We start from the raw sequence: 12,643 nt of genomic DNA, 5'->3' as shown, positions 1-12,643 counted from the left end.
TTTATCATAAATGGGTGTTGAATTTTGTTGAAAGCTTTTTCTGCATCTGCTGAGATTATCATATGGTTTTTTATCCTTCAATTTGACCTTAACCATTTTTAAGTGCACAGTTCAGTAGTGTTATGTATATTCACATTGTCGTGCAGCACATTTCAGAACTTTTTCATCTTGTGAAACTAAAACTCTGTACCTATTAAACAAGAACCCATTTTCCCCTCCCTCAGCCCTTGGCACCATTCTACTTTCTGTTTTTATGAATTTGACACACTAGTTACCTCATGTAAGAGAATGGCTACACCGAGAATGCCATCCAGCTGCCTTCTCTGTGAACCATTGAGCATTAGGTGGAGTTCTGCATCTTTTCGCTGTGAAAATCTCAAGCAGAAACAACATTGGACAGAAATGTGGATCTCTTTCTCTAGCATAATTTTAGGGAAAAAAAAAAAAAAGTTGCCCTCCTCTTGCCTTTCCTAAGAGAATGAAAGAAGTTATGTAACCTTGTTCTCCCACTGACTCGTTGTTAGGGGAGCTGCAGCTGGCCTTGGTCTGGCCTGGCTTTGTGATGGATGAGAAAGGAGCCAGTGACGCTTTCACCCAGTTCTCTCAGGGAAACAGTAGGAGTGGAGTCAGGTCCCTCTGAGCAAAGCTAGATGCATCCTTTTTGTGCAGGAGATTTAGCATCACTGAGACAAACATTTTTTTTTTTCTTTGTATATCACAGTGTAGGATCCTGGCTTGGTATTTGACTAGTGGACCATTTGGAGATCCAAGTGCAGCTTAGAACTGAGAAGCTGAAACAGTCCATAACCCTAAAGGCTTAGAGCAGAAGCACAACTCAAGATGTTCTCTCTTGTGCAGAGCACCAGCCTCCCTACATCATTGCAGTGTTGCCTCGATATGTGGAGATCCGGACATTTGAGCCAAGGCTTCTGGTCCAGAGCATTGAATTGCAAAGGCCCCGTTTCATTACCTCAGGAGGGTAAGGAATTTCTTTCTTGACTGTAGCTGCCATATTATTGCAAAGCTTTAAAGTCATCTGTGTCATCATAAAGCCAGCGCTCTTTTGCTAATCCTCTTACTCCTGTCTCCAGATCAAACATTATCTATGTGGCCAGCAACCATTTTGTTTGGAGACTCATTCCAGTCCCCATGGCAACCCAAATCCAACAGCTTCTCCAGGACAAGCAGTTTGAATTGGCTCTGCAGCTTGCAGTAAGTCTTGTTTCTGAGATTTGGGTGTGAGAAATGGGCCTTCCTCATTGTTCTCCAGAGTAGCGGATTTTAGTTTAGATGTTCGTATTTAGTTTGGACTGGAGGAATAAACACAGAGCTGAAAGTCAGGGGGCTTGGATTCAGGATCTGACCCTGCCATAAGATATCTACGTGACTCTAAATGATTTCACTATCTCAGTTTGCTTACCTGTCAAATGTAGAATGAATGCCAATTATACTAATAGTATTTCATAGAATTAATAGGACAGTAAAATAATTTAATAGATATGGTATGGCCTTGAAAAATTAAAGACAATGCTAACATTAAAATAACAGTCAAAACTGTCAAGATTACAGTGTGGTTGAATGCAACAACTACAGGGCCTCTCAAAATCCCTTTCACCAGTCGTCTCCTGGGCTTCGGTAAGCAGGCCTTCTTTAGGTATTCTGAACCCGCCTCAGGTTGCTGCATTCAGCAGGGCTGCAGTTACAAGACTCACTCTTCTTGAATGGATGGGATGTTACTCATGGGGTGTTACTCACAGCAAAGTAGTGACCATACTGTTTTTTCAGTGATGCTCTCATTGCCAAAACACTTCTTGGAGACTGACTTTCAAGTCTTGTCTTATTCTTTTAAACATCCCCAGTGGTGATTATTGTCATCTCTAAAGGGTGGATTTGATTTTTTTTTAATTAATTAATTAATTAATTTATTTTTGGCTGTGTTGGGTCTTCGTTTCTGTGCGAGGGCTTTCTCTAGTTGCGGCAAGCGGGGGCCACTCTTCATCGCGGTGCGCGGGCCTCTCACTATCATGGCCTCTCTTGTTGCGGAGCACAGGCTCCAGACGCGCAGGCTCAGTAACTGTGGCTCACGGGCCTAGTTGCTCCGCGGCATGTGGGATCTTCCCAGACCAGGGCTCGAACCCGTGTCCCCTGCATTGGCAGGCAGATTCTCAACCACTGTGCCACCAGGGAAGCCTGTGGATTTGATTTTATGAAACAACCAAAAGTCATTCCAAGCCTCTCTTAGTCATTAAACTGGACAGTGCTAATTTGGTAAAAGAGAAGAGGTTTTTTGAAGATAATAGTAGGAAAACTTAGTTTTCAGAGTATCTTATAAATTACTTCTGAAAGGAAAACAGTGGGCACAAATTTTGGAATACATATGTTTATAATTCTATATGGTAGATACTTTTGAAGAGCACCATTTATTTTGGGTGTATAAGTTCTAGATATAAAACAAAAATCCAATCTTAGTAGTTAGACACATTTAATATACCATAGATTGTTTCTGTCTTGGGCCATTTAATTTTAGCATCTTACTATTTTTTCCCCCACTCATCTATTGCTCTAAATTATTTTATTTTCATTTTTAAAATAATGATACCCATGAACCCACCATCCTACCCCCCAAAAATAACTTACGTAACCCATATGTCCCTCCCCATCCCATCCCTCTGCCTACCCTCCAGACACAGCCATTATCCTAACTTTGTGTTTATCGTGCCCTTAAAATTTTTTTGTTTAATCTTTCATATATATTTGTGTGCTTGAATATGTATTTAGTTTTTGAACTTTATAAAAAGGATATTATGTAGCACATAGCTTTTTTTAGTATCTATTTTTCTTAAAAGGAAGGTCTCAGGTCTTTCCAGTGATCTTCCTGCTGCAGGTTGTCTGTTTAATCTTCAGTAGAGAAGATGGAAGTGGGTTTCCATTTTCCCTTCTCTTTACTAGGCTTGTACTTACTAGGTGTTCTGCTCTATGACGAAAGAAGGTTGCTTGAGATCATCTTAGCTCTTGAGGAAACTGTCTTTTATTTAAATTAATCAGAGAACATACATGAAACTTTCAGAGGGCAGTTATGTACTAAACTTTGCTTTGGGCTGGAAAAGGCATCCTAAGGTTGGACCTTTTAAGCACAGGTAGGAGCAGGAGCAGGAAACAGGGAGAGTTACAGAGCCCGAGGAAGTTAAAGAAGTGAAAACAAGTGTGGAAACAAGTATTTCCAGGATGCTTGGAGCCCATCCTGACTGGCATGTAGGGTGTGGCTTGAATGTCTGGGAATAACCTAGCTAAGGAGGCTGTGCCTGGCTTTGAGAGCCTTTAAAACACCAAGCAGGAGAGCTTAGCCCAAGCATGGCGACATGCTGATGATGGCCTGGACTAGGGTGAACGCAATAGAAGAGGAAAAGAAAAGAAGGGAAAACATGGAGAGACCTTTTTTTTTTTAAAATTGGGGTATAGTTGACATGGAGAGACATTTCGAAGGAAGAAATTAAATGTGGCAAAGATTCGTTTAAAAGGATATAAGGGGGGAAAAGGTTAAAGGAAGAAGCAGAGGTAATAAGTAGCTCTATTTATTTGGCTTTTACTGTGAACAGGACCTTTCCCAACTGTGCCAGCTATGTTAAACGTCTTTCATTCCTTGAGCAGGCCATGTTCTCTCTGTCATTTTAGGGCCCTGCGCACACGTGCTGTCCTCTTGGCCTGGAATCCCCTCTCTGTCACCTGCCAGCCTCGCCTGGCCAACTCCAGCTCATCCTTTGTGTCTCAGTTTACATTCCTCCTGGGAGCCTTCCTGGACCCACCACTCACACTAGACTGAATACCCTACCCACGTGCTTCTATCATCACTCACCCTGTTTTGTTTTGATCTTTTGTTTTTAAGCTAAACGCTAGACTTTATTCAGATTTCACCAAGTTTTTCCAGTAACGTCCCTTTTTCTGTTCCAGGTTCAAATCCAGAAATCACATTGTATTTAGCTGTCATGCATTCTTAGTGTCCTCTGATCTGTGGCAGTTTCTTAGTCTTTCCTTGTTTTTCATGATCCTGACAGTTTTCAGGAGTACTGGTCAGGTATTTTGTAGAAACCCTATGGTATTTTAATTGCATAGTGACTTATGATTAGAATGTAAGGACAGTCTGTGAGGGCATAGCATGTTTCAGGGTATTGTCTGATACCTGGTGTATACTGAATAAATATTTGTTGAGTGAGTGAGCTCCTACCTATTATATTCTCTTATCAGGAAATGAAAGATGATTCCGACAGTGAAAAACAGCAACAGATCCATCACATCAAGAACTTGTATGCCTTCAACCTCTTCTGCCAGAAGCGTTTTGATGAGTCCATGCAGGTCTTTGCTAAACTTGGCACAGGTAACAAGTGGGTATGGCCTAGGGATAAGGAACTAAATCGAGGGAGGGGGGACTAGAAAGGATGGGGAGAAATGACGCCAGACTTCTGAGAATGGGGAAAGTTTACGCTCATCTAAATTGATCCTCGTACCTAACAGGATCCTGTGGGTGGCCATGTGGCCACATATTTACAGTCCTGATCTTATGACTCTGGTCTCACCTACATATACAGACTTCCAGTTTTCCAGGATGCTTTGCCTTTGCCATTAGAGGAAGGTAACAGAAAGTCATTCAAGTCAACACATGTGTGTTTGATCATCTAGTGGTTATTGACTGCTGTTCTAGACAGAAGTCACTGGCCTGAACTTAGTAGGATTCAACAGTAGGTCATTTTTTTTTTAATTTATTAATTTAATTTATTTATTTTTGGCTGCGTTGGGACTTCGTTGATGCAGGTGGGCTTTTCTCTAGCTGCGGCGATCGGGGGCTACTCTTCGTTGCGGTGCATGGGCTTCTCACTGCAGTGACTTCTCTTGTTCAGAGCTCGGGCTCTAGGCGCGTGGGCTCAGTAGTTGTGGCACACAGGCTTAGTTGCTCCGCAGTCTGTGGGATCTTCCCAGACCAGGGTTCGAGCCCGTGTCCCCTGCATTGGCAGCCGGATTCTTAACCACTGCACCACCAGGGAAGTCCCACCTGTAGGTCATTTTTAAGAGCCACGTAGGGCAGTGCTGCAAATCCCTTTCTTTTCTCAGTGTCCCAAAAGCTCTCTAGACATTAGAGCATTGTGATGAGGAGCAGGTACTTTGGAGTCAGACTGCCTGACTTCAGCCAGACTGGACTCTCTCTGCTTCAGTTTTCTCCTCTGCAAAACAGGGTGAATAATACTACTCACCTCATAGTGTGGCAGTGAAGATTATGTCAAGTGCTTAGAACAGGAAAGTGCTTAGAACAGTGGGTGGTACTTAATAAATGCCAGGTAAGTGTTTGCTGTTATTATTATTAAATTTTTCATTTGGGTATATTCCATTTTTGCTTAATTTAGATCATTCTGTATATACTTGGCTTGACTCTCTATCTCCTCTTTTTTCCTCCTCTTTGTTTACCTTTTTTCCATCTTCCCTTGACCTTGGTCAACAATAAACTGTGGTAACTCCCTGTATCAGTTAAGGTTCTTGGTTGTGAGCAGTAAAGACCAATGCTGGAGAATTCAAACAGTATCTGGTTAAATTAAGCATGGCTTATTGGAATATTAAGGGAATGGCAGGTGGAGGAGCCTACCAAATGAATGGGGGACCAGGCTTGGGAATAGTAGGAACCAAGGTTGCTCCGGAGGACCTCCCAGCAGGAAATAGGAAGCTGGACAGTAATCCCTTTGTAGCCAGGACAGCCGAGGCAGTCCTCCACCAGCACAGCCACTTCCTTAGCTGTTACTGCCACCACCTCCCCTGTTGTTGCAGCCTCAATAAAAGTTGCCCCCATCAGCTTGTATTAGCTGTCTAATGCCATGTGGCAAATTATCCCCAAAGTTAGTGACTTAAAATAACAAATCATCTGTTATCTCTCTTGGTATCTGTTGGTTAGGAATTGGGGAAGTGCTCAGCTGGGCAGTTGTTGCTTGGGGTCTCTCATGTGGTTGCAGTTGTGTACTGGCTGGGCTACCTTTGTCTGAAGTCTTGACTAGGCTAGAGGATCTACTTCCAAGGTGGCTCACTCTCATAGCTCACATGTTGGTGCTGGTTATGGGCTGGGGGCCTCAGTTCTTGTCCAGGTGGGTATCTCCATAGGGTTGCTTGAGTGTCCTCATGCAGAGTGACTGGCTTTTCCTGGAGTGAGTGATCCAGGAGGCCTAGGTGGAAGCCTCAGTGCCTTTTATGATGGTCACTTCTCCTGTATTCTATTGATTTACAAGGGCTTTCCAAGTTCTAGGGAAGGGAACACAGACCCCACCTCATGATGGAGAAGTATCAGCATTACATAAAAGAAGCATGTAGGACTGGATATATGTTGATGTGTGCCATACTGCTTGTCATCCTTTAACCAATTTCTCAAGATCAAAGGGATCCGATTGGCCAGGATTAGGTCATGGTCTCACTCCTTCTCACTGTCCTAGGGGTGGGAAAGGAGGTTGTGGCTACACTGTGCTTCTAAAGGCAAAGATAGGTGCCTGAACTATTCTCCCACCAAGACTACACATGGTCTGGAAGAAGGAGCTCACCAAAATGAAATAGTTTGCTCTTAAGAAGGAGGATGGAAGCTGGGTACCCTGAAATTGATAAATATTTACCATCCTTCATCTGAATGAACTCAGTTGGGGCATTTGTTTTCAGTATGCCACCAGCTCTTTGGGAAGACACTGGAATAATAAGCTAGAACTGCTGTAACAACTTGACCCTTTTTCCATGTACCAACAATACTTGAACTTTAAAATCAATCCCAATGAAGCTACTACTTTTTAACTTGTTCACTCCACAAATATATACTGAGCTCTTAAGAGAGTGCAGTGCATTCTGCTGGGCCCCAAGCAACAGTAATCAGACAGGAATTCTGCTTTCAAAGAGCAGACTAGTAGGGAAGATAAGGCACAAGTGGGCCCTTACCAGCAGCAGGAGGTAAGTGCCGGTGGTGATGTGGTCTGGGGGCAGCTGGCTATTGACTGGGCCTTCGGGGCCTTTTGGGCAGCATCTCCCTTGACTGACTTCAATCTAAGGACTGGTCCGTAGGTCCTATAGTGGATATTCTTAGTATATCCAGAGATCATCAGACCACTAGTGACAGACTGACCCTGACACATGAGACTGATATATTAATAGAATGTCCCTTTATTTGCTTACAATAGGGAGGCTAGATCCCTTACAATGGCCAGAATATTCATGTGGCACCCAGGGTGCCCTTTTTTATACGTATCGAGGTACAGGCATTTTTGCTGTAACGCCTTGAATGTGGTCCTGCAGAACCTTATATTCTATAACAAATATGAAAAATAACAGGACTTAAGGGGCAAATAACATTGGAGCAGACCACTCAAATTCTAGGCAGCTTTGTAACTGGAACACTAATAAAAATAACTATCCTACTAAAATGAAATTCCCACTGTTTTTGGTACCCAGCATGATAGTCCTTTGCTACCTTAAACTCTGGGGCTGTGCTTTCTCTTTTGAGATAAGATCTTTGAGAACATTTGCTTCTAATAGAAACTAGTTTCATCAAAGTAAAAAATCTGATCCTGGGTGCAGACTTCTTTATGAGACCTCCAAAACAATTAATGGGGAGGAAACATCTTTGCTTCGTTTTTACTCTCATCTTCCCCAGATGGCTTAACTTAGTAGAAAGTATAGTGGTTTTTGAAGCTACTAATCAGCCATTACTTGCACTAAAAGAGGGCACTTTTATAGGATTTTCAGCTCTTTTCTTTAGATCTTCCTGTATAAGTTAAGGTTTCGCATTAATTGTAAGAAAGCTTGCCCCTGGTCACTTCAAAACATTAACAAGCTGGGGAAAACTGCATACCAACCAAAACAACTTTTGCCTCATGCCTACACCATTCTCCCACTTACCAGCTGCACCTGAGCCAATTCAGATTAAAAAATCTATCACACATAGTGTGATACCCTCTAGGTCCATCCATGTTGTTGCAAATGGCAAATTTCATTCCTTTTTATGACTAATATTCCATTGTGTGCGTATATATATATGCCACATCTTTACCCATTCATGTATCGATGGGCACTTAGGTTGCTTCCATGTCTTGGCAAAAATAATGCTGCAGTGAACATTAGCATGCATATGTCTTTTTGAATTAGTGTTTTTATTTTCTTTGGATAAATACCCGGAAGTGGAATTGCTAGATTGTATGGTAGTTCTATTTTTAATTTTTTGAAGAACCTCCATACTGTTTTCCCTAGTCGCTGTACCAATTTACATTCCCACCAACAGTGTATAAGTGTTCCCTTTTCTCCATGTTCTCACCAACACTTGTTATTTCTTGTCTTTTTGGTAATAGCCATTCTTTTTTTTTTTTTGGATGCGTTGGGTCTTCGTTGCTGTGCGCCGACTTTCTGTAGTTGCGGCAAGCGGGGGCTACTCTTCGTTGCGGTGCGCGGGCTTCTCATTGCGGTGGCTTCTCTTGCTGTGGAGCACGGGCTCTAGGCACGCGGGCTCCAGTAGTTATGGCTCGTGGGCTGTAGAGTGCAGGCTCAGTAGTTGTGGCGCACGGGCTTAGTTGCTCCGCAGCATGTGGGATCCTCCCAGACCAGGGCTCGAACCCGTGTCCCCTGCCTTGGCAGGCGGATCCTTAACCACTGCACTACCAGGGAAGTCCCGGTAATAGCCTTTCTAACAGGTGTGAGGTGATATCTCATTACGGTTTTGATTTGCGTTTCCCTGATGATGAGTGATGTTGAGCATCTTTTCATGCGCCTGTTGGCCATCTGTATGATTTCTTTGGAAAAGTGTCTATTTAGGTCTTCTGCACATTTTTTTAATTGGATTGTGTTGATTTGATAATGAGTTGTATGAATTCTTTGTATATTTTGAATATTAACCCCTTATCAGACATAGCATTTGAAAATCTCTTCCCCCATTCGGTAGGTTGCCTTTATGTTTTGTTGATGGTTTCCTTCACTGTACAATAGGTTTTTAGTTTGATGTAATCCCATTTGTTTACTTTGCTTTTGTTGCCCTTGCCTGAGGAGACAGTTCCAAATACTGCTAAGACCAATTCGAAGAGCATAGTACCTATGTTTTCTTCTGGGAGTTTTATGATTTTAGGTCTTACATTTTAAGTCCTTAATCCATTTTGAGTTTATTTTTGTATTGTATTTATTGTTTATTTTGTATTTTGGTGTAAGAAAGTGGTCTAGTTTCATTCTTTTACATGTAGCTGACCAATTTTCCCAACATAATTTATTGAAGAGGCGTCTTTTCCCCACTGTATAGTATTGCCTCCTTTGTCATAGATTAATTGACCATATAAGTGTGGGCTTATTTCTGGGCTCTCTACTCTGTTCCATTGATCTGTGTGTCTGTTTTTGTGCCAGCACCATACTGTTTTGATTACTATAGTTTTATAGTTTGAAATCAGTGAGTGTGACACCTCCAGCTTTGTTCTTTCTCAAGATTGCTATGGGTATTTTGATAGGGATTTCGGTGAAACTATAGATTGATTTGGGTAGTGTGGACATTTTAACAAATATTAATTCTTCCAATTCATGAGCATGATATTTTTTTCCATTTACCGTTGAACAACATGGGTTTGACCTGGGTGGGTCCACGTATACATGGATTTTTTTTTCAATAAATATGTACCACTGTACTACACAGTCTATAGCTGGTTGAATCCACAGAGGCAGAACTGTGAGTATGGAGGACCAACTGTAGGATTATATGTGGATTTTCCACTGTGCAGGGGCAGGAGTTGGCATCCCTAACCCCCGCACTGTTCAAGGATCGGCTGTATTTATGTCATCTTCAATTTCTTGCATAATGTCTTATAGTTTTCAGAGTATCAGTCTTTCACCTCCTTGGTTAAATTTACTCCTAGGTATTTTATTCTTTTTGATACAATTGAAAGTAGGATTTTTTAAAACAATTCTCTTTCTGATAGTTTGTTATTTGTGTATAGAAATGTGACAGATTTCTGTATGTTTGGTATCCTGCAACTTTATCAAATTCATTTATTAGTTTTAATAGTTTTTTGGTGGTAGAGTCTTTAGAGCTCTCTATATATAGTATCATGTCACCTGCAAATAGTGACAGTTTTACTTTTTCCCTTCCAATTTGGATGCCTTTTATTTCTATTTCTTGTTTTATTGCTTGTGGCTAGGACTTCCAATATTATGTTGAATAAAAATGGCAAGCATGAGCATCCCTGTCTTCTTCCTGATCTTGAAGAAGCTTTTCACCATTGAGTATGCTGTTAGCTGTGGGCTTGTCATGTGTGGCCTTTATTATGTTGAGGTATGTCCCCTCTGTACCCACTTTGTTACGAGATATGTGGGGTTTTTTTTTTTTTATCATAAATGGATGTTGAATTTTGTCAAATGCTTTTTCTGCATCTGTTGAAATGATGATGAAATTTTTATTCTTTGTTTTGTTAATGTGTTGTATCACGCTGATCAATTTGTGGGTATTGAACCATCCTTGCACCCTTGGAATAACCCCATTTGACCATGGTTTATGATCCTTTTAATGTATTGTTGAATTTGCTTTGCTAATCTTTTGCTAAGGATTTTTACATTTATGTTCGTCAGCAATATTGGCCTGTAATTTTCTTTTTTTTTTTTTTTTTTAAACTTTGGGTTTATTTAATTTATTTATTTATGGCTGTGTTGGATCTTCGTTTCTGTGCGAGGGCTTTCTCTAGTTGCGGCGAGTGGGGGCCACTCTTCATCGCGGTGCGTGGGCTTCTCACCGTCGCGGCCTCTCTTGTTGCGGAGCACAGGCTCCAGACGCGCAGGCTCAGTAATTGTGGCTCACGGGCCTAGTTGCTCCGCGGCATGTGGGATCCTCCCAGACCAGGGCTCGAACCCGTGTGCCCTGCATTGGCAGGCAGATTCTCAACCACTGCGCCACCAGGGAAGCCCTAATTTTCTTTTTTTTGTAGTGTCTTTGTCTGGTTTTGGTATCAGGGCAATGTGGACCTCATATAATGAGTTTGGAAGTGTTCCTTCCTCTTCAGTTTTTTGGACTAGTTTGAGAAGGATAGGTATTCTTTAACTAGGAAATGTCTAACTCTTCTTTAAATGTTTAGTAATATTCCCCCAAGATGCTGTTTGGTCCTGGAATTTTTGGATTACTGATTCAATTTCATTACTAGTAATGAGTCTGTTCAGATTTTCCGTATCTTCCTGATTCAGTCTTGGACAATTGTATGTTTCTAGGAATTTATTCATTTCTTCTAGGTTTCCCAATTCGTTGGTGTGTAATTGTTCATAGTAGTCTCTTATGCTTGATTTTATTTCTGGTATTGGTTGTAACTTCTCCTCTTTTATTTCTGATTTTATTTATTTGGGCCCTCTCTCTTTTTGTCTTGATGAGTCTGGCTAAAGGTTTATCAGTTTTGTTTATCTTTTCAAAGAGTCAGCTTTTACTCTCATTGAATTAGGCAAGACAGTTCCTCTCCTGGTCTTGAAGGTGTGGCCTTGTGTCGGAGCGTCCCTTGCGTAGACTGCATATGCTGGGTGGCTTTGGCAGGCTGGCTGGGGCTGGAGTGGGCACTGACTGGGGTTTTCCCTGGGTGCACTGACCTGGCCCTCCCCCCATATTTTGGATTGTTTTCTGAGGATACACTCCTAAAAGTGGGATTAGTTGGTCCAGGTGCTTTTTTCCTTGTTGAGGTAGCAATATTTTTGCCTTAGCAGTATAAGAGTGATTCAGTTTCACAATATTGTAAGCACTGGGTTGTAGCATATAAAAATAATTTTTTAACTAATTAAATGGATATAAAGATGTCACCTCTTTGACATTTTTAATGTATACCACTTTGATAATGTAGCAGAACATTTTCCCCCTTATTTATGTTCTTCTCTTGTCAGTTATTTATGTTTTTTGCCCATTAATCAAATGAAATCCCATGTTTTTTTAAACCAATCTGTGTGAATTAGTTTTATGTAATTAACCTACTAGCCTCTGCCATATATGCTGCAAACATATTCCCTAGCCTGTTGCCTGGTGTTTTTGTTTTACTACTATTCCTTTTTTGACATATATATGCTTTTTATTAGTAAGTCTATTGATCTTTTTCAGCTTCAATGTCGTATCAGTTTTTCCTTGGGAAATTCTTTTCTCCCCTACTTTTAGCAAGTTAATGAATTTTCAATTCTAATTCTGTATCTGTCTTAGAATATAGTCATGCCATTTTTGTAATGTTTTAGTGCTCAAACTATATGTGTATAGCTCAAGTTTTTATGAACTTAAGAGTCATTCCTTTCTCTTTTTTTAATTTTTATTTTATTTTATTTATTTATATATATGTTTCTTTTTGGCTTCATTGGGTCTTTGTTGCTGCACGCGGGCTTTCTCTAGTTGCGGCGAGCAGGGGCTACTCTTCGTTGTGGTGCGTGGGCTTCTTATTGCGGTGGCTTCTCTTGTTGTGGAGCACGGGCTCTAGGCGAGCGGGCTTCAGTAGTTGTGGCACATGGGCTCAGTAGCTGTGGCCTGCGGGCTCTAGAGTGCAGGCTCAGTAGTTCTGGTGCCCGGGCTTAGTTGCTCCTCGGCATGTGGGATCTTCCCGGACCAGGGCTCGAACCCATGTCCCCTGCATTGGCAGGTGGATTCTTAACCACTGCACCACCA

General features: G+C 41.5%; 1 protein-coding gene across 1 annotated transcript in view; it reads left to right on the top strand.

The window, feature by feature from the left end:
* The window catches only part of VPS39 (VPS39 subunit of HOPS complex), a 50,185-nt gene that overhangs the window by 25,411 nt on the left and 12,131 nt on the right, over positions 1-12,643 (top strand). The window contains exons 9-11 of the mRNA XM_082453087.1: positions 859-979; positions 1,092-1,212; positions 4,243-4,372. Coding sequence (XP_082309213.1) covers positions 859-979; positions 1,092-1,212; positions 4,243-4,372 — 372 coding nt within the window. The remainder of the gene's footprint in view (positions 1-858; positions 980-1,091; positions 1,213-4,242; positions 4,373-12,643) is intronic.

The sequence above is a fragment of the Balaenoptera physalus genome (genome assembly GCF_965194825.1).
Source record: "Balaenoptera physalus genome assembly, chromosome: 2".
Classification (NCBI taxonomy): Eukaryota; Metazoa; Chordata; class Mammalia; order Artiodactyla; family Balaenopteridae; genus Balaenoptera; species Balaenoptera physalus.
This window is presented reverse-complemented; position numbering and strand designations above follow the sequence as displayed.